The 24,753-nt window shown below is 40.0% G+C and overlaps 1 protein-coding gene across 4 annotated transcripts in view; it reads left to right on the plus strand.

Annotated features, from left to right (window-relative positions):
* Positions 1–24,753, plus strand: part of MAP7D2 (MAP7 domain containing 2) — an 81,767-nt gene that overhangs the window by 31,263 nt on the left and 25,751 nt on the right. For 2 of the 4 annotated variants that reach the window (XM_071430419.1, XM_071430415.1), the window contains exons 2-4: positions 13,624–13,701; positions 16,945–17,108; positions 23,968–24,082. In XM_071430419.1, coding sequence (XP_071286520.1) covers positions 13,624–13,701; positions 16,945–17,108; positions 23,968–24,082 — 357 coding nt within the window. Of the gene's footprint in view, positions 1–13,623; positions 13,702–16,944; positions 17,109–23,526; positions 23,777–23,967; positions 24,083–24,753 lie in introns of those variants that run through there. The other 2 variants (XM_071430417.1, XM_071430416.1) reach the window with 2 other exon arrangements.

Below are 24,753 nucleotides of genomic sequence, written 5' to 3' on the forward strand. Positions count from 1 at the left end.
AACTTTCTTACAGATTTTGTGACATAAAAAGAAAAATAATCAGGTAGGAAATAACATAGTTTGGGATTTAGTGTTGATATTTGGGCAGGGAAAGGTGATGAGGCAGGTTGTTCCAAGAATTAAGCCAGTTGTTTTGCTATTTTGTGGTGCAAAGTTTTAAGCTTTTGACTGTAAATTCCTACATTTTGCTGCCAAAAAAGGCTGTTTGTTTTATTTGCAGGATCAGTCAGGTTAAATTTTCTGCCAGCAATTGTTTTATTAAAACCACAAATGCAATACATCAGAAAAGGGGGAGAGGGAAGAACAAAGAATAAGAGGAAATTAAAAAGTGAATTTTAAACAGAAAATACCAGCTAATCCATATATAAGCTAATTGTAGACTTACAAAGTCTGAACACACATTAGAAGGAATTAAGCCAACTAGACTCTATCTTCCAAAATGTATAATTATGTTGTATTGCAAGTAGATAATTTAATTGCTAAATCATCATTCAAGTGTTTTCTAAATGAATTAGAACAAAGTATTGTCTGCCAAGGCTGTGTGACCTTCAATTCCTCACATTCATCATGCATTTATCTCTATTGAAGAGCTTGCTTTTTATCCCCACAAACTCATCCACACCACGTGCTACCAGACTATGTCATAGCATTAAATAAATCTGTGTGCCAAAGGAGAGCCAGGCTGTGTGATTAGATTTGGTGGATTCAGTGTGGCATCCCACACAGGAGAAGGCTGAGTGAAAATTCAGCCATCATCAACCTTCATACATTTATGCTACTGTTCACTTGTGCAAATAATTATCTTTGTTTCCTTTTAGAGCTCAGTATGTTTCCTGCAAATTTTTTTCAAACTCATCTGTCAGCCTCCACTTTTTTAGCCAAACAGTGATGTTTTGGTAAACTGCAAGCACTCAGTTTCTTGTTTTGCTTTTTATAAATAACCCAAAAGACATTATCACTGAAAATTATTCTGCCATTATTGTTGGTCAGTTTATCTTAGCAGTTTAATATTGTGACACTGGTTTATGCTTCTTTTACAGTTCCCATCTTATATCTTGTCTCTGCCTTTCTTCAAGCCTGTCAGTTTAAATGTCAGGCAGCTAATTAGATGAATATCAGTATAGCATAACATCATATTTCTTTTTCCTGAAATATTTAAACTGTGTGTTTAAATTTGTTTTTTGGCTAATCTATGTCCTCTCATTTTTATTGTTAGATTTATTCTAGGTGAATTACTCAGAAAATGTGCAGGAGAACCTACAGATTTTTCTCTGAACTATTAGGTTATCAAAAAACATAATATGGAGATTTCTGTATTTGTTCTTTGTAGAAACTTCCATGAGTTTTAATAGATTTTTTGAATTCTTGTGGGTTTTCTTTTTACTCAAGGCCATCATGTTGTGAGTAGCTAAGGCCTTGAAGATAGAAGGCCTTTATTGATAGGGCATTGTGTACTTAATATGCTGTATTTCTGGAGAAATGCAAATGAATAAGGATTTTTATGCAGGTTTTAAGTGTCTTGCTACAATTTCAAGAACTCAGTTGTCCGTATTTCTTGAAAAATAACTAAAATGTAGAGGATCACATCTATTTGTCTGTCCATCCTTCTTTCTCCTCACCAATATTTAGCTGTTGAAGCCATCAGTCAACTTCAACCAAATTTGTCTTAAATGACAGTCTAAAGGATGCTATGTTCCCACAAAGATGATAAAACCAGGTGATGCCACAGAATGCAGTAAAAGCTCATCCCTATATCACATGGCCTAAAATTCACCACTTTCAGGAGAGAATTGTTTATGAATGACCCTGACCTCTGAGAACACTTCAGTAGAGAATCTGGTAGATTCTGGTAGAATCAGGCAGAGCCCTGTAATAAATTAGGTTTTTCAGTGTAGAGGCTTTTCTGAAGAATTGTTTGAAGAATTTAAGTTACCAGAAAAATAAAAATCTGTAGGCAAGATTTCCAGCTTTGCCCTTATTTATAAATAAGAACAGAAATTTGCTTTGCAAAGTGCTACAAAATCATGTGCAAGAGTATACAGAGGCAGAAGGAATAAAGTAATAAAAACATTTTGTCTTTGACCCAGATAGCTTTTCTTATGCTGTGGTGGAAGACCCATATGAGCCTCTTAATAGACATCTGTCATTTTGGAGAAGTATAAGCTACGTTTTTTTCCTTAAATACTTAAAGTCATCTTCTGCTTGTTTTGTGCCCAGAAAGCATCTGGACACTGATGTTGAATTACTGACTCTAGCACTTACATGCCAGCTTTGGGCTTTGTCCTGAATCAAGTCAGTCTTCTCCAGATGGCTGAAGCATCAACAGAAATCCAGGAAATGTTGTTCTATAAGTACCTGTATTTTCTTTAAAAATTAAATGCTGGGCTGGTCTTTGAAATGAGTTCTGGTAGCAGTGAAAAGAAAACACTGTGCTTATAGAGTGCATATGTACATGCAAGGGCCTATTTGTGTCTAAAGGCTCTAAAATGCTCGTGCCATGGGAACACCAGCTGAGTCTCCATGGCTCTCCCTGGTGCCTGCAGTGCCTGTTCCTGCACAGGGGTTCCCTGAGCCAGGGCAGAGGCAGACTTGTCACAGCCCTGAAAGCTGCAGCTGTTGACTGGAGTATTAACTCTGTCTCCTGACTTGTTCCTCTGTGGGCCACGAAGGTCACAAAAGAAGGTAGGAGACACCAGTGCAAAGTGGAGTTTTCCTTCATCCTGTGTAGGATTGTCACACATCACTGCAAAAGTTCAGATGAACTTTGACAGAAAATGCTGAATGCAGGATCTGATCTCTGTGCTAATGCCCCTTACTGCAGAGCTTAGTGACCCGCTGTGTTTTAATTGGCCTCTTTGTGTTGGCTGCAGTGTGCTGTCAGGCCTGTATCGGTGTATGTTTTCATCTTAGCATATCATTTAAGCACTTTCTGTACAGTTTAGTCATTTTGTATTCTGATTTATCCGTTAATTTTATAGATTTTTGTAAATCTTTGTAAATGCTCCAAATTCTTACCCGGAAAAAGCCTCCTTCTTTTTGAGATTTGAAAAATCAGTGGATGCATAATCCACTCACCTCTCTTGTGTGGAAAGTCTGAGTATGGTAAATTATCTTTATAATTCTGTAGGTTAAGAGCTCCATGAACAGTGTGATTTGTGTTCTGAGTTTGCATAAACAGCTAATATAATATACTGGAACTCTGAATAATCCTCTGAGAAATCAGAGATTAAACAAAGATGTATGTTTTTCAGGGCTAAAAAGGCAGACTTAATTTTTTTTACATTTGTTAAGGTAATGAATCTCCAAATAAATTCCACTTAAGAACATTGGTTCACATGACTCTTTCAAGGGATGCAGAAATGTTCAGCCTTATTTGTGTGTCTGTCCATCTCCTTGCTGTCTCTTGCCCTTGAAAAATAATCTTCCAAGTACTAACCTAATAGATCTAAGGTCTTCTGTTTCCATAAAATGCAAACATTGTCAGAATGAAGCAGGATTTAGGCAATAGGGGTGGGTCCCAACACGTCTCAGTTGTCACTGTTCCCTCACTGACCTGGACTCCTTCAACACCAGCCCCATGCTCAGATGAACTTGCCTGGGTCAGTTAAGTCAGTCTCTACTTTGGCATATTTCCTAGACTTTTCCAGACTTCTAGAAGCTCCAAGTAATTCAGAGCCTTTACCATAGTTCAAGGGTAAGAGTTGAATGAGGTTCTTGCTTTTGGAGCTCTGCCCTTCAGGAGGCTTGATTGGTTTCTAACAGAGGCAGCACTTTGTGTGCACAGTGGCCAATATTAAATTGTTGGACCAAGAACAGTCATAATAAATGATTGTTTAGAGATGCATACATATGTACAAAAGGATGTATGTAAATGTAATATTTTGTTTTCTGGGGCAGAGAAGTTGCCAGCACATGGACAGGTCTCAGCAGTGTCTTGCAGGTGGACTTGCATGCACTGAAGGCTTCATGCTTGGAATTCCTTGAGTGTCAGAAGCTCACAGCTAAAGCACAAGTAGAAAAGTAAGCAGAAGTCCCAACAAGGACATTAGCTCTTGATGGAAGACCTAGAATGATTAGATTCTCCAATGAGACTGACTGCATAAATGCCAGAGGGAAAAATCATGTTCTGGATTTATAAGAGTATTTGGAGCCCACCACTAAATTATGTGCTTTATTAAGAACTATGTGTAGGGGCCAAGACTGGGAATGCAAAACCAGGAGCTGTGTGGAATACACTTTGATGAAGAATTGACATTGACCATAAACATAGTTAAAACTGTGTGACTGTATGTCCATACATAACATTATAAACTTCAACTATATTGGTGTAGTTCATTTACTAAAACACAAGAAAAAACTTTGAAGCAAACATTTAATTGTTAAAGCTTTTCTTCCCGTGAGGATTCACTGTGCATGTTCCTAGAATAAATTGTTTTGATTTTGATAGTCAATGAGCGTTATCCCTGAAATAAATGACTGGGAAATATAATTAGTGTGAAGCTCAGCAAAAGCAACATTTTAACTGTTGCTCCTGAGCTTAGCCAAGTCCACAGAGGATGAAGTTCACTTGATCATGTGTGCTGTGGATTAATCAGCTTTGCTTCTTTTTTATTTTGGAAGCTTTTGCCAAATCACAGGGAAAATGTGCTTTCTAGGTCTGATGCTGGTAGCTGCTTTTCTTTGGAATAATACATTGTTTCAGCACTGCATGAAGTGTGGGTAGAGAAAAATGGAGGTTATTTAGGTCAGTCCTTGATAGCTGCATGGCATGTTAGTAAGTCATTAATACTTTTTCTTTGATAGAGAGATATATATATAAATGGAAAATTGCAAATGGATTCTTCTTTTGTTAAATGCTTTATATTCACTTTGCGGACCACAAAGAGCAGAACAGAAGCATCCTGGAGCTTTCTCCAAATCTTCACTCATGGAGGACAGAGTATAGTGGTAGATGAAGGTAATGTTAAAAACTTAATTTTACTGTCTAGGGGAAAAAAAAAGTCGACGTGCTTTAGTAATAAAGGACATGCTGGCAACACCTCACGCCTCCATAAGCATTGTTGGGAGCCAAGTGTGTTTTCTTGATTCTCTAATTGTATCTTTGCTGCAACTCAGAGCAAATCCAGTGCAAAGCACCAGTGTCTCTTTTGCAGTTTCTATTAAATAAGACTTGAAATGAAAACAGACCTAGTAAAAGGAATCTGCAGAACATCCCTGTACATACATGTGCAGTGGAAGGTTGATGGTCTATGTTGCACTGTACAAATTGCCACCTCTGAGTGGTCCATGCACCAAGCCTCTATTGCCCAAGTGTGAGCCTTTGATTTGTAGATTTTTGTTCTGTTTTGTTTTATCATTTCTTCTAGGATCGTCTTAAATATTTTTAAGGACTGTTTTTAAGATCATACTGACAAATCCTTTTCATTTTCACTTCAGACTCCAAAAGAAAACTTTCTGGCTGGAGCTGGTTTAGAAGCAAGCTGTAAATTTTTGTCGTGCTTTAGTTTGGGTACCTAGACAGAGAGGTTAATTACCAGTTTGATTATAGGATTTTAAAAAATCTTTATTGTCTGCCCCATCTGCAAAGAGTCACTTTGCTGCAGAGATCCATGGCCTGCAGAAAGGCCACAGTGTAGGATGTACAGAGACTGCTGGGGTTTCCTCCAAAATGCTGTCCTGTGACCCTTGAGTCAGGTGAAATTAGAGATTTGCAGCTGCTGTGGACTGGTGCTGTGAGCAGGAGCTCTAGCAGCCCAAGAATGGCCTTCAGCAGTGCACTTCAGTGCCTTGAGCTGGGCAGCTTGACATGTTCCATGTAGCTGTCACAGTGGGAAAATCATTCCAGCTTCCCTCTTGTCTGTGGAGCTAAATTTGAATGCTGGGTGCTGCTGTGGGGGTGCCTGGCCTGCGGGTGGAGGCAGGACAGCCCCCCCTGCAGAGGGGAAGGTGACTGGGGCTGCATGGCCCACAGAGCCTGAGGACAGGAGCTGAGCCCAGTGTGCTCCACGTTACCTGGGTGCTCACATCTGGGAGCTCTCTGTGTTCTACTGACAACATTTGCAAGCACTGGCTCCTGCACCCCTTGGTTTTAAATGTGTTTAAATGTGCAGCGTGGTGCTGCTGTGAGGGCTGGCTCAGGTGTTCAGCAGCAGAATGAGCTGTGGTGCCCCCCTCAGTGCAGCCCCTCAGTGCAGCCCCTCAGTGCAGCCCCTCAGTGCAGCCCCTCAGTGCAGCTCAGCTCAGCTCCTCGCCCACTGGGGGCTGCCCAAGGCTTCCCCCAGCTCTGGGTGCTGGGCACAGGAGAGCAGCTCAGGCTCCCTGGCTTTGGCTGTCTCTGTGTGCTTCAGCTGTCACTGGAGAGCGCAACACAGCAGTGACATTTGAAAAGCATGAGATCACTATTCAGTGCCACACACCAGCAAAGCCAATTAACTTGAGCAGGAAGTGGGGTTTAATGTGCATTTGGGGATTACAAGCCAGTGGAGGTGGGAGAAATGGGTACTTACAGTTCCCATCTGGTCTGCTCATGCTAAAAATAGCTGAATTTCTCAGTGAGATGCTGGTGTTTCACTAAGCTCTGGTTATCTAATACCTAATAATCAATATATAACATCAGCAGATGTTGATACATAGATGTGTATTGTCAGTCCAGAAGCACTTTTAATTAGAAATTGAATTGTGCTAGACTACACTGTACACATAAATACAGCTGTATGTGTTCATGTGTGTTAAATCTGAGAGAAAGACACTGTAAAGCACTGGTTAAACCTTCTGACTCCTTTCTGCCTGAGAGGTTACAGAAGCACATAAATAAAACATCAGTGTAGAGTACACATTGGACAGAGTGCTGCTGACTACACCTGTGCACTACAGATCCAAAGCTTTTTTCCTTTTGGCAACAAAAATTGTTACAATGAAGGGAATTTCTTTCATTTTGATATATATGTTCCTAAAATGAGGCTGTTCAGATTGAATTTAGTGTGATGGAGAAACAATTTTATCTGATCCTATAAAGTTTCCCTTAGATAATTTGGGCAAAAGAACTGTGACTTGAGGTCTATTGTCTTACACTGAGACTTTTTCTTGCAAAAGTCAAAATACAGTGAACCAGGCAAGTGATGTCTACAGTATTTATAGCTACTCTCCTTCCAAAAAATGAATTTTCCATTCAGTATCATAGTACATGAGTGATAGGACCTTTTTTCCAGATTTGGGTGGGGTAAGCATGGGCTTCCTGATCCTAACAAGGTATTTCCATATCTTTTGTTTTAACACAAGTCATTCTGCTGAAGTCAGTGAAACTAGTCTGTGCAAGTTTATCAATGCATAAATTACAAATACAAGTTGGGACTATTGCTGATTCACGAGATAGGCAGTAAGTGAATGAAAGAAGAAAAGTATTTCAGCCATGGGAAAAAATTTTCATTTTGAAATGTTTATAGCTTTGGGGTTCATAGGTTTGCTTGTTGTTTTAGTGTAAAATTTCCAGCTAGTGCCACCTTGGCAAACCCTAGAAGTTTCAGAATGTTAATTGTGGATTAGGAACAGTATTTTTGGTGAGGTTTTTTGTTGGTTTGTTTTTGTTCTTGTCATTGTTGTTGTTTGTTTGGGTTTGTGTGTGTGTTTGTTTATTTTTATCCTTTTCAGAATGTACAGTGTTTCCTTCTAGGAAGTTGCTGGGCAGGCTATAGAAGGGAAGATGCTACCTATAGATGCCACATGGGTCTGGGGTCTAGGGCTGTTTGAAAAATACAGCTGTAAATGTTCATGTGTGTTAAATCTGTGAGAAAGACATTGTCAAGAACTGGTTGAGCCTCTGGACTCCTTTCTGCCTGAGAGGTTGTGGAAGCACATGGATAAAATATCAGTGTAGGAAACGTGGACACAGTGCTGCTGCTTGGTATGGGCTGTGTGGGGGGCTGTATAGCAGGGACCTGTTCAGTAAACTAAATACATAATAACACTAGATTAATTATATAGTGTTTTCATAAGTAAAAGCATTCTGCTAATGTGTCTTACCATTCTCTGAGTGCTCTTGAGGTGCAGCTGCTGTGTCTGCCTGATACTAGACTCTCCTTGGGGCACTCTTCGGGCTGCACACACATTTGTACACAATCCCATGAGCTAATTAGGTGTCTGTGGGCTCGTGCAAAACTGAGAAGATCTGCCATTAATATTTTAGCAGTTGTTTACTCCCCATGTAGTAATTAAGATATTTATGTTAATATATGTGATCACAAAATGATGTATATATACTCTATGTATCATTTCAAGGTTATTTGACCAGCATTTTGGAGCAATTTCACCTTAAACTTAAATAAACATACCAGTAGGATATATTTTGCTACTGCAGTCTGTGTAATACGTTTTACAGCTGAAGTTCTTGATTCAAATGGATAATTTGAAAGTCCAGGGTGGGGGGAGCAGGAGCGTAAGGCAGGTGTCCTAGTTGTTTAACCAGAGCATGCAGTCCCCAACAGCTTCTCTGTTCTATCTGCCAGGCCACCTCTCAGACAATTAGCCTGGGGTTCTGAAATGTCACTGTGTTTGGCAAATGTTTGTCTTTAATGACTTCATCCACTTAACATCTTTATAACAACAAGTAGCCATCCTGGTATTTTAATTAGACATAATGGACAATGCTCCTTTTTCTTTTCTGGTTATATTTGAAATCCAGCCTGGCAAATCTAAAACTAAAATTAAGTATCTGAAACTGGGGAAATTCTGATTCTTTGTATTAAGATTTTTGAATGCCATAAAATAAAGAGCTTTTTTAATTAAAGAAAATGTGAAAAAGATAATTATCAAACAGGACAACAATCCACTAAATCTTACTGAACCTACCTGCAAAGCTCTTGTGGTGTTTGCATGTTGCCTCTACCTGAAAGCCTCTCAGCTTTAAAATTAAAATTTAGGAAAAGTGCCTTTTGCCAATAGAAATTGCCATCCAGGTACAGTCACACACAGCTTTGTAACTATTTTTCCCCTCCAAGTATAGTTAATAGCTGAAAACTTGAACATTTCTTCAATCAGGAATACCCAGAGGGAAGCAATGACAGGTGGAAAATGTCCGTTCATTATTGTCCCAAAGAAGAGTCCCAAGAGAGACAAAGCAGGTTTTAGGGAGCAGAATGTCAATTTTATAGATGAAAATTGTTATTTGAAACAGCAGAGTTTGCCAGCAGTACAGTTGGGTGTAAGTGCAGTGGTGTCCCAGGCAAGGCCACCCACTGGCAGAACTGCATCCCAACTGGGAAATGTCACTAATTCAGCAGCATCAGTGCATATTGTGGCCAAGGTCTGAAAGTGTTGGGCAATGCCAGGTAGAATGGACAAAGGTGTAAATGTCTTGAATGTGGTCATGCAGGATGGCCAGAGGTCTCAGTGTGTGGAACACCACAAGAGCTTTGCAGGTACGTTACGTAGAGCTGGTGTCAGATACCCAGCTGACATTTCTTCTGTCAGGGTGCCCAACAAGGGCTTCAGTATCTGTCTGTATAAATATATTGTGAAACCAAATACCATGGGGTGTAAGAGAGGGCAGGTGGGGGTGCGGGTTCAATAACAAAGCAGAAAATAGTAAAAATAATAGAGACCTTACCTGCTGACAATTACTCAGGTATGAATTTCAGGAGAGGAGATGCCCAAGCAGCCTGTTGGTCCTTTTGAAATGTAGCCTCAGCTTCCACTAACCTCATTGTCCTGCTTGGGTATTTGTTTTCTCACCAAAAACAGGATATGGATTTTAAAAGACAGAGCTTGCTATGTCTCATCAGGAGAGGACAGCCTTCCCCTGCCTTGAGCAACCACCAAGAGGCTTTCACAAGCAGGATGTGGAGCAGAGCAGTGTGTGTGGACATGTTCTGGCACTGTTTCATCAGTCTGAATAGGTTTGCCTTGCCCATAAAAAAGGGTTGAAGCAGTGATTAACATGTTGGGTTTTACTTCTGTGAATATTTATTTTGAGGTAACATGGAAGGAATTGAAGGTAATATTGAAGGAATCCTGCCGCTTCAGCTGTTACATTATTGCTGCAGGTCTGCTGCTGACATTTGAACTGGTTTTATGTTATGGTGTTTTTCTTTAGAAATGCTCATTGTAATAAAGTCCCAGATGAACAGCTGGCCCTCCTCAATCAAAAAATGAGGCACAATCTCAAGGAATTAGCCCAGTGCCTAAGTACATGCCTTAGAGAGTGGGGACTCTGTGCAGAGGACTTTTGGGGAGGGCTGTGAGGTAGAGTAATAAGCAGAAGCAATTTGTACGTGTGCATTTCCTGAGAGTAAAATCTTGGATCTTTTTATTTGAGCAGTTTCCTTATTCCTCTGCAAGTCTGGGAATAAGCATTTCTTAGGGAATTTTCCACTAATATCCCTTTGTATTCATTCCTCTGGTTGGCAGAAGAACAGCCAGCCTGCGTTTACATCCTGACTCTTAAACGCGTTGTTAGCTGTTACGTGCCTCTCTAAGTGAGGGATCAGAGGCTTAGCTGTAAATATGAGGAAGGCTCAGGATAAAGCTGCGTATACAGACTTAACCCGAGGTCACAGCTCAGTGAGAGCGACTTTGCCGTTTTGTTATTCATTCAGACCTTCTCCTGCCCTCTGCTGGCAGTTCCCTGCTAGGGGACAGGGATGCCCTTACACTATTCCCGGGATAGTTACCTGTGCCAGCGTGCTGCGTGCAGTCTGCTTTGCCAAAGGGATTTGAATTCCTGTCATTAATGAAATTCCTTGTCACAGGTAACTGCTGTGCCCACTGCTTTTATAATGTTGCCTGAATGTTATATGAAGATGCATAAAGTCATTTTGGCCTTTGAAAATCATCTCCATGTACAAGCTATCACCCAGGGTTCAGTTATTCTGTCCTTCAAAACTGTATTTACTTTCTGAAGTAAAGTTTCTGATTTTTGGCAGGCATGCTGATTTGCAAAGTCAAGTACTTGAGTTAAGAAATGCCAGCATTGAGGATGCCTGTGGTATTCTAATGCTACTCTTGCCATCTTGTGTTTGATGCCTGTATGTATCAGAATGCAGTTTTCCTCCACTGTTTTATTGGTGGGTTGTTTTTTTTTTCATGTTGGTGTATTGCATATGTAATGAACATAATTCCGTGCATTTGTAGTTTTACCTGTGACGTAGCCAAATGTGGAATGCTGTTCTCCAAAAAGCCTTCAAGTATAGTTTTGTCTACTTTCCAGTTTCAGAAAGAAAGTGCAAGAAGCACTAATAACTTTGAACTTGGTTCAACTCTTATGCACTGAATGAATAAGCAAAGGGACCTAAAAGGAAAAAGTGTAATATATATGTAAGAACAGGCAAAATAAAAATTGTACAGACTGTTTCAATTTGGATACATTCTCGTTCCTTTAATATGTGACATCACAACTTTGATTATCTTATAGTATTTTTTGAATTGGGTTGAGATATTCAAATGCTTGAGAAAGCCAGCCTGAAAAATTGTGCATCAGCTTTGGATAGCAATGGGGTTGTGAGCAAGGCTTTTAGATCCACTTTTACACTTTTCACTTTTGTGTTTGTGAAGCAATCAAATTAGAGATGAGTTAGCTGTGATTTTATTGCTAGGCATAATGGGATGCATTTTTGCTCGTGGATTTCTGAGATAGTTATTGTAAGCCAGGAGAGTGATGAGAATCAATGCAGGATTTTGTGAACATAGTTCATGGACATAGACTCCCTTGCTGTTCATCTCCATGCCTCCATCTATCCCCATTCTAGTTTCTGTACTCTAGGTTCCACCTCTCCATCTGAGTTACATCCTTTGCCACAGAAGACCTTAACTTGTGCCTCTGCTTGTTTCTTTCCCTTTCTCCAGCCTCCTTGTTCCCAAGCTCAGTCTTCCATCTTTGGGCTCTTGATCCACCAGAATTTCACATCCCTCTGCTGCTTCTAGCCTGAGTTGTAGGCTTCATGTTTGTTTGACATTGAGACCACTGAAAAGCTTTCCATTGGAGCTGTAAAATACCTATGCTGAATCACCTTCTTGGCTACTTACTGCAGGCCCCTTCAAAGCCGTAGCAAACCTTTGCCATGGCTGCTTTACTGAGCTGCCACCTCTTGTCTCCTTCTTCCTTGTCAAATCTGAAAATAAATGTTGGCCAAGTGAGCAAACAAGTGGACTAGTATAGAAGTAGGATGAGTCTTTGGCAATAAATAAATAAATAAATATGTATTTGACCCAGAAATTGAGTTGTAATTAACCAGCTGGGAGCTATAATCACATTTTTCCAGGGGCCTGGCTGCCTTCAGGTAATTGCAGTCTGTGTGTGGTGAGGAGGATTAGAGATGGTCTTTGAAGGTGCTGCTTGGGGAAAAGCAAGCTGTTATTGTAATGGGGGACAGCTGAGACCCTGCCTTTGTCACCAGGGGCCACTGAGGCTGGCTTCAGCTTTCCTACAGAACTGTGCATTTTAGAGAAAGGTACTTCCTATGCAAAATCCTTGCTTCCACAGACAGGATGCCTTTGGAAAGGAACCTGCAAGTGTGATGTTTTAGGAAGGTAGTTGGGGTTACAGTCTATGTAAGTTTTCCATTCATATTTATCTGATAAAATTAACAAGTGCAGTTCTCAGAGCAAAAGGAAGGGGACTTAATTAGAATTCAGTAACTCAGTAGGGAGCCCAGATAATGACTGCAAATAATGTAAACTGTACTGTGAGACAGCATGCCTGTTTGCACTGCTTGCACCTCAGGAGATCCTGAGCAGAGAGGGAAGGGAGGGCACTGGAGGCCATGTCAGCTGTTTTTAGAGGATGCCATCCCTTGGATGGTCTGTCAAGGCACTCATTGGTGGCCTTTCTCCTGCTGTTGCAGAAGGTCCGTCTTAGGTCCCTTTGATGCTTGTTCCAGGGCATGCAGGCAGGTGACCCCAGGGCACCTGATGTGTCACACTCTGCCTTCCTGCCTTCTTAAATTGGGCTTTTCAGCTGCTCATGCTGTGCAAAAGAGCTGGGGTGTCTGGATCCAGGTACAAAACATCCTTAGGCAATCTTGTCCCAAACAAGTATCTTACTTTTAGATACCAGCTCCAGGAGGAAACAAAGTGTTTCCTGCCTGGAAAAGAGGGCAGCAGGGCTGCTGCTTCTGTAGCCTCATCCAGCAGTAATTGCTGGTTGTTGAAATGCTGAGCAAGCAAGGAAACTGGGGGGCTGTGGTCAGCCATAATATAAAGGCTGGGACTCCATAGCTGCTTACTGCTTTTCTGAGCTACCTTTTTCTATCTAGCCAAAACATTTAAAATGAGCTTGTTAACAAAGACAAATGCATGTTAATTGCATCCTTACCATTTTTCCCAAGGAGGTCTCAGATTCTGAAACAAGCACTAACAGCATGCTTGTTTGCTCTGAGAAGAGGAGTCAGGCATTTGCACTGAGGAGCCATGCTTGGAGTTCAGCAGTGGGTGGGAGGCTGTGCTCAAGAGGTGCCCGAATCCCAGCTCATTAACCTGCCCACGTACAACAGCAAAATTGGTTTTGTTATTGGAGTTCTTAAATGCAGTAGTTATGTTTTCTTTTTGATGGATTCTTTTAATTTCTTTTGGATCCTTCTTTAGTTTTGCTTAACAGCTTTTTAAGACTTTTTTTTTCCCTCCCTCTGTCTTCAGCTATTGATGGATTTCTGAAAACTGATGAAAGACAAAGACTGGCAAAGGAAAGAAGAGAAGAAAGGGCGAAATACCTTGGTAAGTTGGCAGGAGGTGTATCTATTATTTATATACACGTTTTAATAGGCTTAACTAACTTATATAGCATTTTCTGTGCTCTGATTTTTAAGTCTTGTTGTTCAGTTTGTTCCTGGTTTTTATCACCTCTTTTAACTTAAATTATAAAAAAGAATATTTTTGCATTTCCAGTCAAATATTTAGTATTCTATATGTACAAGTTGACTTTCTTCTTTGATTTGTGAGCCTTTGAATATAGGTTTATGTTCAAGGTCATAACTGCTGTTATGATCCTGGTTTGTGAAAATCCCAAATAAACCTTGAATAATACTCAGAATAATATGTAGGATGATTTGATAAAATAACCTCAATTTTAATCTCTTTGATTTTAGCCATATTGAAATATATAATAGAGTTTTTAAGTGCAGCAATAAAGTATGTACTTTTCTGTAAGTTGTAAAATGGTTACTCTTTCAGGAGAATGCTTATGTTATTCAGGAACTGAAGAATGTTTTTGATCAATGATTTCAGATTTTGTTTAAAACAATTGCTTATTTTTAATCTATTAATATGACCAGGGAAATGTTGAGAGAATTGTAAAATAGATATGTAAAAAGTATAAATACATATTTAAGGGGAGTGGGTGTATACACAATTAAAATATACATATATGTGTGTGTGTATATATATATATATATATACATAAATTTAAATTTTCTGTTCAACATTGATTTGGACTTCCTATATCTCTCTGTATATATAAAAAGGTGTTAAACAGTTAACTTCACTTTTCCTCCTTGTAATGACAAGAAAGATCAGTAACACTGTTCCTAGAGTTAACCTGACAATACTTAGCAGAAGGAATTGTCAGTGTTTTATGATTTTTGCAAAATTTAAGGTAAGCATATAATTTGAGGAAATGTCAACTAAACAAGTATGGGCACCTGTCAAAAGAATCATGGGAAAATAGTGTTTTTCTTGCAAGAAATAAACAAACTGTTGACCATTTCTTTGCAAAGTCTGGGGCTTGAGACCAGTGACTTGAGATTTTTCATTACCATGGGCTTGGTCAGCACGATTCCTTTTGGTAGTTCTGCTGAAAATCTGCTGCTCTTTAGTACTTAACTTTGCCCAAGCTTCTGTCTATCTGGGACTTACTTCTCTACCAGGCATGCTCAGTGTAGGCTATTCTCTTCTTTCCTTCTGATTATCCCTTCTTTTCTGGTTCCCAAGAAAGTGATACGGTATTAGATTGGAAAGGACTCAGTGTAGAAGAGATGAAAAAGAAACTGAAACCTGGAGATTTTGGGAGTGGTTGGCCTAGGGGATTTGGAAGGTGGTGTCTGCAATCTTCTCCCAGACATCATATATGCCTCCTGGAAGCATATTTCTTAAGGCTATTTCTGTAATGGGGAGCTTTGAGTTTGGTCACAGTTTGATTGTCAGAATTTTCTTTTAGAAGTTCAGAAAAAAGCAGCATGCTCCCCCAAGGGTCAGATCTTTAAGCAGTCAGCAGGTACTGTATAGCAATATGAAGTAACTTTTTCACCCAAGCCAAAAGTCATTAATCACTGGTTGAGCATCCCTAAATTAAGCAACAGGAATTGTATGTGTGTCCATGATGACAGAATTGTTTACTTCTCTGTCCAGAATCAGTCCCAGGTTTCATCTACTTATTCAGAAGGTAATCTTAGCACAATCTCTGGACACCTCACTTTATTTTTGGTTTTTATGAACTCCAGCATGCTTTGTCACCTGCTCTACCTGATGTGGCTAGCAGTTGGAACAATTCATGCCTGGTCACTTGTTATCCACTGTCTCTGAGGTAACTTTTTCTGTTGACAAGTCTGAACTTCATGCATTCAATCCAGGTTCACTGCATCACTGACACTCCCCTCATACTGCCCTGTCTTGAGTGGGGAGGATGAGTGGATTTTCATAGGATAAAAGGGGAAGACAACATCAGCTGTATTTCTGACAAGAATAAGCTAGAAGGTGTTCTGGAAAGCAGGCTGGATTTGAGGAAGAAGTATTGTAGAAGGATTCTGTATTCAAGGGAAATAAATGGAATGTTGGAAAAGGATCTGGGTGTTGGGAAGACTCTGGCTTTCACCCAAGGGAGTGAGGATGGACTGGGGCTAAGAGGGACAGAATGTCACAGCTGTGGTTAAAGCCTGGGGGCAGGAACTGAGGGGAAAAGGCTGATCTGAGAAGAAGCATTTGGAATGGCTGGACAAGAGCCTAGGAACAGTGGGAGAGTTAGAAGGGTGATGTGCTGCAAAAGGAAACAGGAACTGAAGAAACACAGGCATAAGTGAGCAGGAAGAAGGACTAGCTCTTATATAAACAGTATTAATTCTGGCTTTCCCTGACTTTCAAGTTCTTAGCCTAGCAATATTCCCTCTTTGATATTGGCTGTATGTGTGTTGGTATGTGACACTACAGGCTTGTGTGTATATAGGCATGCTTACAGAACTCCTCTTTCCTGCCTTTTTATGGAATACACTTGCATGGGAAATGAATTTTTCCTCTCAATTTGCCATGTTAACTCCTGCTACTTGTTTTATGTACACCTGGAGCAGCAGTCCAGTATGTATTGTTGCAGTCTGAGTTTCTGAAACATCAGGGTAATGTCCCATAAAGATTATTGCTCCAGTTGGAATAAACAGCTGGGCAAAACCTCAGTGACAGAAGTAATTTTTTTTTCATATGAAAAGGCAGAAGTGGGTAAAGATGTAGAACCAAATAATGAGCTGAAAGATGTATTTTCAAAGCTTCATAGAAAACATAGCATATATTGTTTGCATGTGTCTGTTTTAAAGGCAGCTCTGTAACAAGAAGCACAGTATTAAAGAAATCCCAAGGGCTTTTGCTTCAACATATACAGCTGATTTCCTTCAAAGATTGCTAGGAGTATGTCTGAAAAAATAATTTGGCTTTAAGCTTCAGAGGGACTTGAAACATAAAAAAAAATTGCTAAACTGTTCTAATAAAAAATTAGCTAAACTGCTAAACAGTTTTTTACATAGATGAGGGGTACGAACTGGCACCCTGTGTACAAGGGCTTCCCTATTTATGTATTTAACAAATTGCTTAGATTTACTAATCATTTCAGCACTTCTGTGCACTATATTTTTAATCTCAGTCAACTAAAACCCTGTCTACTTGCATTTGTTGTTTTACACTATTGTTTCATGTTACCAAATAATTTTAAAATAGAAGAAAATTTGCATGATGTGAAATGCACCTTTTTCTCTGCACAAGCTGCTAGGGAGCAGCAGATACTGGAGAAGGAGAGAAGAGCAAAACTTCAGTATGAAAAGCAAATGGAGGAGCGATGGAGAAGGCTGGAGGAGCAGAGGCAGAGAGAGGAGCAGAAGAGAGCAGCTGTTGAAGAAAAGCGGAGACAAAAGCTTAAAGAGGAGGAGGTGAGGTCCCCTGGGAGATGTATGGGAGCTCTGAACAGGGCTGAATATTGACATGCATTAAACCATGGGGGGTGGGAGCAAGACTGGAGACATGTGAGCAATTACTGCAGGAGCTGCAAAGCACATCACCACAGCTGTTAGGAGTCTACCACTGTACATCAAAAACACTTTCCAAAACAATTTTTAAATTTTTTTAAGATCTTCTGGAATAGTCATTCACTATTGCTAACATATCTGGGACTCTGATTGTCAAATATAAAACACCACCTTTCTGGAAGGAAGTCTTTAAAGATGAGTGTTTCCAAAAAGGGAAAGATTCTTCTTACTATTCTGTTTACTGTCCATGAAAAAGAAATAATGTGTTGTTCCATTTTTCCTCCATGACAGAATCTCAGAAATTTGTACTTAAAGCACTGAAGAATCTAGGCCGTTTTCAAATTCTAACATAAAACAGAATCACATATTTTTAGGCATCTTCAAGCTCTTCCTCTCTTCTAGGCTCCCTGCTGAGATCATTTAAGGTTCTTTTTTTGCTCTAGTGAGTCCAATTTCTGGTGCAGCTCTCTGAATGCAGAGTGTGTGTGTATATCTCTGCATGACATTATGTGGAGAACACTAGCACTGCTACCCGCAACTGAAAAAGAATTAATGATTTTTGGAAAAGGGGACAGTGGTTTTAAAAAAAAAAAAAAGCCCAAAGAAAATATTTTCTCAATTCCTATATTAAAAAAGCTTTAGAAATCCACAGTTCTTAACCTCCAATTTTCTGCCCCCCTGTCCTTTCATCAAAATAACTTTGCAGAACAGGTAAAACACTTCTGCATGATTTCACAATAACATACAGCTCTTCATTGAATTTTTTGTTTGATTTTTCACTTTATTTGAAGAGAAGATTGCATCCTGTCATTTGTTGTTCAACTTTAATATACTCATTATGGCTTCTATGTAATGGCAGAGAATTGATTTAAAAATATTTTGTTATGTGTTTTGTTTCAAATTCTTTTAAGAAAAATGAGAAAAAACTGAAACAAAGGGTAGGAGGTCTCTCTCTTGTGGTAACATCATTGAAGTCATGTGCTCCTTCCCCAGCATTTCCTGCTGTAATAACCTTCTGCAGCTAAGCAAAATCAATTCCCTTTGAGAGGGTTTTAAGGGGAAGGGGCAGAAAAACATCCAAAACCCTGTCTTCAAAATTTTCAGCCAAGCAGGACAGAAAAGCAGAGAGGTGTAGGAAGAGCAAGTATCCACCAGCTTTCCCTGCATTCATGGTTTGCCTTTGCTGAAGAAAGGAGAGCAGAGTTGTTGGATGTGAGAGGCAGTGACAGGTCAGACCCAAGGCATCTGTTTAGTGGGAGATGACCCCATCTCCTGTAGTAGCCTCCTGTACTTCCCCAGAGATGGAATAAGAGGCTGAGCACACTGTGATGCTTTTCCCAAGCACCAGTGAGCCTGATCCAGCTGCCCAAGACACTGCACGTGTGAGGGCAGGCTTCTCTAATGGTGAGAGAGAGGCTGATTCCCAGTGTTCAGTCATCATGTGAGTACCACTCCTAGCTCTGCTCACCAGGCTGGTCCTTTATGCTTTAAGTGTCCAAAGTCTTTTTTGGAAGTTAAAGCAGGCCTAGATCTGGATTCTTTCCCTTTCCTTCCCACCCTTCTCCTCCCCCAGGCTGAGGAGCTGAGAGAAGGCTATGTGGGCAGGAGGACAGGAGAGGATGCTTGCTTGTTTGGGGATGGATTAAACCGTGGAAGGAAAGTCCAGGAGCCTCTGAAGGAGAAGAGGGTGCACAGGGGAGTAATCTATAGAACAGGGGAGAGTGAGAGAAGAAGGAAAATGGGAATAGAAGGCATCCCTCCTAGATTCCCTTCACAGTTTCTTGTCCCTCATTTCTCAAATTCTGTTTGAATTCTACTAAAGGATCTGCCAGTTTAGTCCCAACTTCCCCAGCCCTTGCTCTTGTGATGGACCCCTCAAACTCTGTGTGCATCATAACAGTGGAGGTCTGAGTAAGGATGGTGATGAACTTGCAGCTCCCTGGGCATTTGAGTTACTCACTGTTTGTGAGTAATTATGGCCATTTAAGACTGTCTTTACTGGAAGAGCTTGGAACATGTATTTCCCCCACCTGGGGTGTGGGGGTGGGTGTGCCCCTGTCAGTGAGCCAGTGTGTGCTGCACCATCTTCTCAGTGTTTCTCCTTTTAAGACCAGTTAACACTAGCTGGGTACTGGAATACCCATTTTACTTGCTTATCAGCTGTCTGAAATGACAAGTAGAGAGATTTTCTTCCTTGCTTTCTGCCTTACTGATTGTCCTTTATAGTTTCCCTGAATTGTTTTTCCTTGTTTTTTAAACAGAGCAGAAAGTAGTGCACGTTCATAATAGGAAGAGGTGATACAAATCTCCCTGTACAAAATATTGTTGTTGCATCTCAAAGAATCTGACAGGAATAGATCTTAACAAACTGTGGGGACTTGTTGTCTCCTATATCAGAGCATCCTATGCTTGACTGTTTTGCTTGCAAAGGACTTCTTAAAGTGGTGGCTAAAATTTGATTTATTTTGCTTAGTTTTCCCCCTCTACAGTGCCAGATAAGGGATGATGGTTTTAAAGTCTCTCTTGGTAGAAATCAAGGTATTCTGTCAGAGTTCTTTGGGGCAGCTGGAGGTTGTTGCAGAGCACAGTGAAAGTGTCAGATTCTTCAGAAGGAACTGAATAAATAATGTTTAGAAATTATTCTGTCTATATTGACTGCATTTTTCCTATCTCCAGAGGTCTTCAGTATCACTGCCCTTCCCTTCATATTACTTTTAAAGCTGCACACTTCTTTTAGTAAAAGCAGCCTTGAGGACAGCAGTGTGTTGTTCTACAGAAGTGATTTAAAATTTTCTTATAACAGGGAACTAGACAAAAAAAAAAAGCTAGTCCTTTTTTAGTTAAAGTAATTCTTTTCCCTTTCCTGTCTTGAACTTCCATGTAACTTGGAAATACCTTGTAAATAGATGTCTAGCTGTACACAGGTTATTGGGAAGAGATTGTTTGGTGCATGTGCACTATTTGTTACATTTGTAAAAAGTATGTGCTTAGACACAAAAGAGTGAAAAACTCTCAAGATGTTGTAGCTTTAATTACTTCCTGTACTCCACTCCAAAGATGAAGCCAACTGATAATCTCAGGAAACAGTGAGCTGCTTACATACAGTGCTGTATATAAAGTGAGGAGGAAGAGATGGTTTGGGACTCCTTCAGATGTTTGTCTTGCAGATATAAGGAGATTGGTTTAGAATTATTTGCACAAATTATTTTAAGTCATAATACTTGAAACATTATTTTTTCCTTGTCACATCTGTGTTATATTTTACACAGAAAAAAGGAAATAACTTACTTGTGAGAAAACAAGTCATTTGGCTAAGTTTTGAGGGGCAGGTTTTTGTTTGTTTTTAATTCAGACAGTACAAGTGCTTATTCTATTGCTCAGGCTGAGGAAACTTGTATGAGTAACTGGATTTTGGAAAGTAATGTATATTTTAGATGTTAGCAGTAAATAGCTCTCTATTGTGATTTTTTTCATTCTTAGTTTAACCTACATGAAGTGCTTGTGCATTATAAGGTTTTTTGTGAAAACTCACTATATCTTGAGAGCAGACATTGTTTCCTCTATCTGTAGCTGTTAGAGCTCCCAAATGAGATCACATGCATAGTCTGATATGATTTCAAGAAAGTGCTTTACCTATAACATAGACTGGAAGGGTTTTCTGCATTGTTTGCTGATGAAGGAAAGCTTTGTCTTGTGGTTTAGTTTTCATCATGGAACAAATTATTAATGTATGAGTTGTTTATGCTATGCTTGCTTATGTTCTTATTATTTTCTTTGGCTTTTTAGTTCTGTGCCAACTTAAAATATTTTTTAATAACTATCCTTTCTTTGTGAAAAGCAGCCTTCGTGATGTTCTTTATCTAACTTATATCTGCAAAGGTTTTGTGAGTTTTAATACTTATATTCTATAGTGCTCTAATGAAAGGTTCTTTGCAAATGAAAATGAATGATCCTCTCCAAATAATGTAATTGAAGATTTCAACCTCAGATTGTAGGTAGCATGGGCTTTGAAATGAAATGTATGAAATGTAATTTAATTTCTTTAATCTATTTCAGCATGAATTTTATTCTTGAAACAATATTTTGATAGTAGGTGGTATAAGTGTATTCTATGGTTTGCAAACTATAGAAGATTGCTTACTCCAAGCATTGTTAAACCCCCCCCCAAACAAGACACCAAACAGAAATAATTGAAACATGACTGCTTTAGTCTTATCTTTTTTGATTACTGAATAACAATATTCATTAGAAATTGGAAAAAAAAAGGTTCTGGGAAAGAGTATACTTTAATGAGAAAGAGTATACTTTAATGAGAAAGAAACGGGCGGGTGATTTTCCTTGGTAAAAAATGTGGGTAGAAAGATAGATTGGGGCAAGCTGCATAGTAGAAGAAAGTGGTGGAAAGAGGCACACTGCAGAGAGGAGCTGGTGATGAAATATGTGAGGTTTGGAAAGACTAACAAAAGGGACTCAAACAGAATTAAGTTAGAGATGTTGGGAGCTACAGGTAAAAAAGCATAAACTTGTAAGCAAAGCCTGCACACACAGGATTTAAATGTGAAATCTGTATCATCAAGTAGTAAGAGAAGAAAGAAATTCTGTAGCAAACTAAAGCAGAGAGGACTGACTTCAGATTCCAGAGAGTGGAAACAGATTTTTTCCTTTTCACAGGCAGGGTATGTGTAAGAAGGGAATGGGGTGTTCAGGCTGTGGGGGATTTCTGTGCCCTTGCAGAAGAGGCTGCGCTTGAGCCTTGTGATGCTTCCTTCATTTGCTCTGCAGGGAGAAGGAAAGAGGCAGAGCTCTCATTTTCATGCCTGCCTGGACACTGATGGCACTGAGTAGACAGAGGAGGGGGATGAAGGGGGGAGGGGGCAGGGGAGCAGCTGCCTGCTCTCAGTGGCCTCTGAATGATGTTACCTGATAGACCGTGAGCTCACAACACCACTGAAAGGGTAATAGAATAATTTATAGCGCAAGTAATTTGTAATAAAATTAGAAGAGAGCTTAAAGATTAAAAGGTAGTGGCTTGCTGTTGATACTGATGGATAACTAGTAGCAGGGTTGGGTGAGGTGGAAAAAATAAGCTCAGAAATAAATTCCTGCAAGTCATGGTAGTAGAAAAGAGTCTTCAAAGATGTGTAAGAGGCAGAAGTATATTTTAGATAACCAAAAGTAGATGAGGGGACATCTGGCAATGTAGAAGGTCAGTGACCAGGGTCAGAAGCCAGAAAGGTAAGACAAAGTTTACAGGTGCATGTATAAAAGTATGGAGATTACTGGAGGTGCCTGATATTAGAGTCTGATGTACTGAAGGAGCTCCCATCAGAGACAACTGGGTCATCACCAGTGCAGAGCCTGAAGGAAACACACTTAAACAAAGACTGAAATTTTTTGGTAAAATAGCTCAGGAAAGCCAGACCAAAGGCATTAATCAGTGAGAGAAAGTAATCTGGCCAAGAGATATATGAAGGGTTTTCCACACAATTTATCTGAGCTGCCAAAACATATTGGAGATAGAGCAGGGCATTGATAAAAATCAAAATGGGTATGACATAATCACAGGAGCCTGCAGGATCCAGTCTGAAGTGGATAAGAGTGGGAGTTTTATACTAGACCAAAGGGACATAGCAAAGGTAATAAGGAATAGCATCAAAAATACTAATAGGATCAAAGGGCTAAAACTAGCTGGGGCAGGAGCTGGAGGCAGCAAGAGTAGACTTATCTTTCACAGTAGGGGCTGGGCTGCTGAAATGTGAGGGTGAGGAGGTTGCCAGATGCGAATGAGGTGCTGGGAGGAGGAAGGGAAGAGGCTGTTAGATGATGGAATTGTGGGTGGGGAAGAACCACATTTTATCTGCTTGAAAGGAGGAAAAGAAAAAGTGCAGGGATCATTGCCACAACAATAAATCACTGAGAAACTAGCAGAGGGAGGAGGTGGGAATGAAACTCAGGGAAGGTTTTTGAGAATCAAGAGGTGATGGAGAGGGAATAAAGCTACCATAATTAGCTCTAAGTTAAAGGTAGAGCAAGATTTGAGGAGAGAAAAAATTAATTCTATTCTTCCCCCTGTGAAAATCCTAACTCATGGAGAAGAACATGGGAGTGGCAGGGGGAAAAAAATTAAATCTTGGGAGCAGTATGAGGTAGCCATGCACTAAAATAAATATACAAAGAAGAAAAAAATTCAGAAGGTCTTAAATGCCTAGACTTAAGAAACATAAAAGAAGAAAGGAGGGAGTTTTTGTAAAAATAAATAAATAAGTAGGGCATCCTGCAAAGTAACCTACTTTGGGTTTGAAGTGATCATTTATCTGAGTGACTAGGTGGAGCCACTGGCATTGCAGCAATTTAACTGTGCACAGAAAGGGATGGGAAAAAATTCTGATGTCTGCATAGACAAGAAGGAGTTAATGCTTGGTGAGCATTATTCTTATACAAATTAAGTCCAGAGCACAGCAGCAGCCTCACCAGCAGGAGCAGATGCTAGGCAGTGATGCAACCTGTGTTATTTACTTAGGCCTCTGTAGTGACCTCAGTGGCTTGCAGACAAAGGATACACATATCTGGAGGTAGGTAGCATGCTGATCCCTTCTTTATTCACTTCTTTTTCTTTTATTGTGAGCAAGCTCCTGTAAGCATCTTGTGTGGAGCAACAGGGGGACTGTGTATTTTTAGCGTGGTTTCAGCAGGCAGGGGAAGGAAGCCTGCAGAGACCTGACTGGGATTTGTGTCTCACTGGGGTTTGTACCAAAATTACCAGGAACGTTTAGAAGCCATGATGCGCCGGTCCCTCGAGCGCAGCCAGCAGCTGGAACAGAAGCAGAAGCGATGGTCGTGGGGAGGAGCACTGGCTGCAGGCTCAGGAGGCAGAGATGGTGAGTGAAACAGGCTGCCTGCATTGCAGATCTTGAAGTGCAAAATGCATGAGATTGTGGAGATAGTAAGTATGATGGGTTTAGAGTCAGGGTGGTACCGCTGCCTTGGGGCGTGAATAAGTGCTTTGTAATTGCTTGCCGGGCTTCCTCTCCCTAATACCTTCTGTGGAGACAGGTTCCTCCTAACTTTAGGAATGCAGATCATTTTAATGGGGTAACCAGAATCAGTTTGGAGGATGCTAAATGCTAGAATTAAAATTGGTGCACTGTCTCCCTTAATAGCTTCTTTCACATTGTCTTCCCAAGCACACAGTTAGCAAATTTAATATTCACCAAAGGACTGAGTGCTGTCTAAGGCTTGCAAAAGATGTTCTGTTTTTGTTTAGTACTTCTAAAAACCTGATGGGAATTTCTAGATGACTATGCAGCATGTGCAGTTTAAAATAGTTTGGGTTTTTTCCCCACGTACATTCTGTTTCTGCTATTTTTGCTTGGGCTTCAGAGGAAATTCTTTTTATTACATAATGAGTCATGTGCTGCTTTTATATTTCAGAAAGGGGCATGTTTTCTCTTTTAAATCATAAAATTTATTTGAATTTATCAGGTTTGAATAGACTGATGTGATAGGGAAAAACATCCATGTTTGGGTGTTGATGAAATATAACAATTAC

The sequence above is a fragment of the Agelaius tricolor genome, unplaced genomic scaffold (assembly GCF_023055355.1).
Source record: "Agelaius tricolor isolate 1412-34295 unplaced genomic scaffold, bAgeTri1.0.p SCAF_7, whole genome shotgun sequence".
NCBI lineage: Eukaryota > Metazoa > Chordata > Aves > Passeriformes > Icteridae > Agelaius > Agelaius tricolor.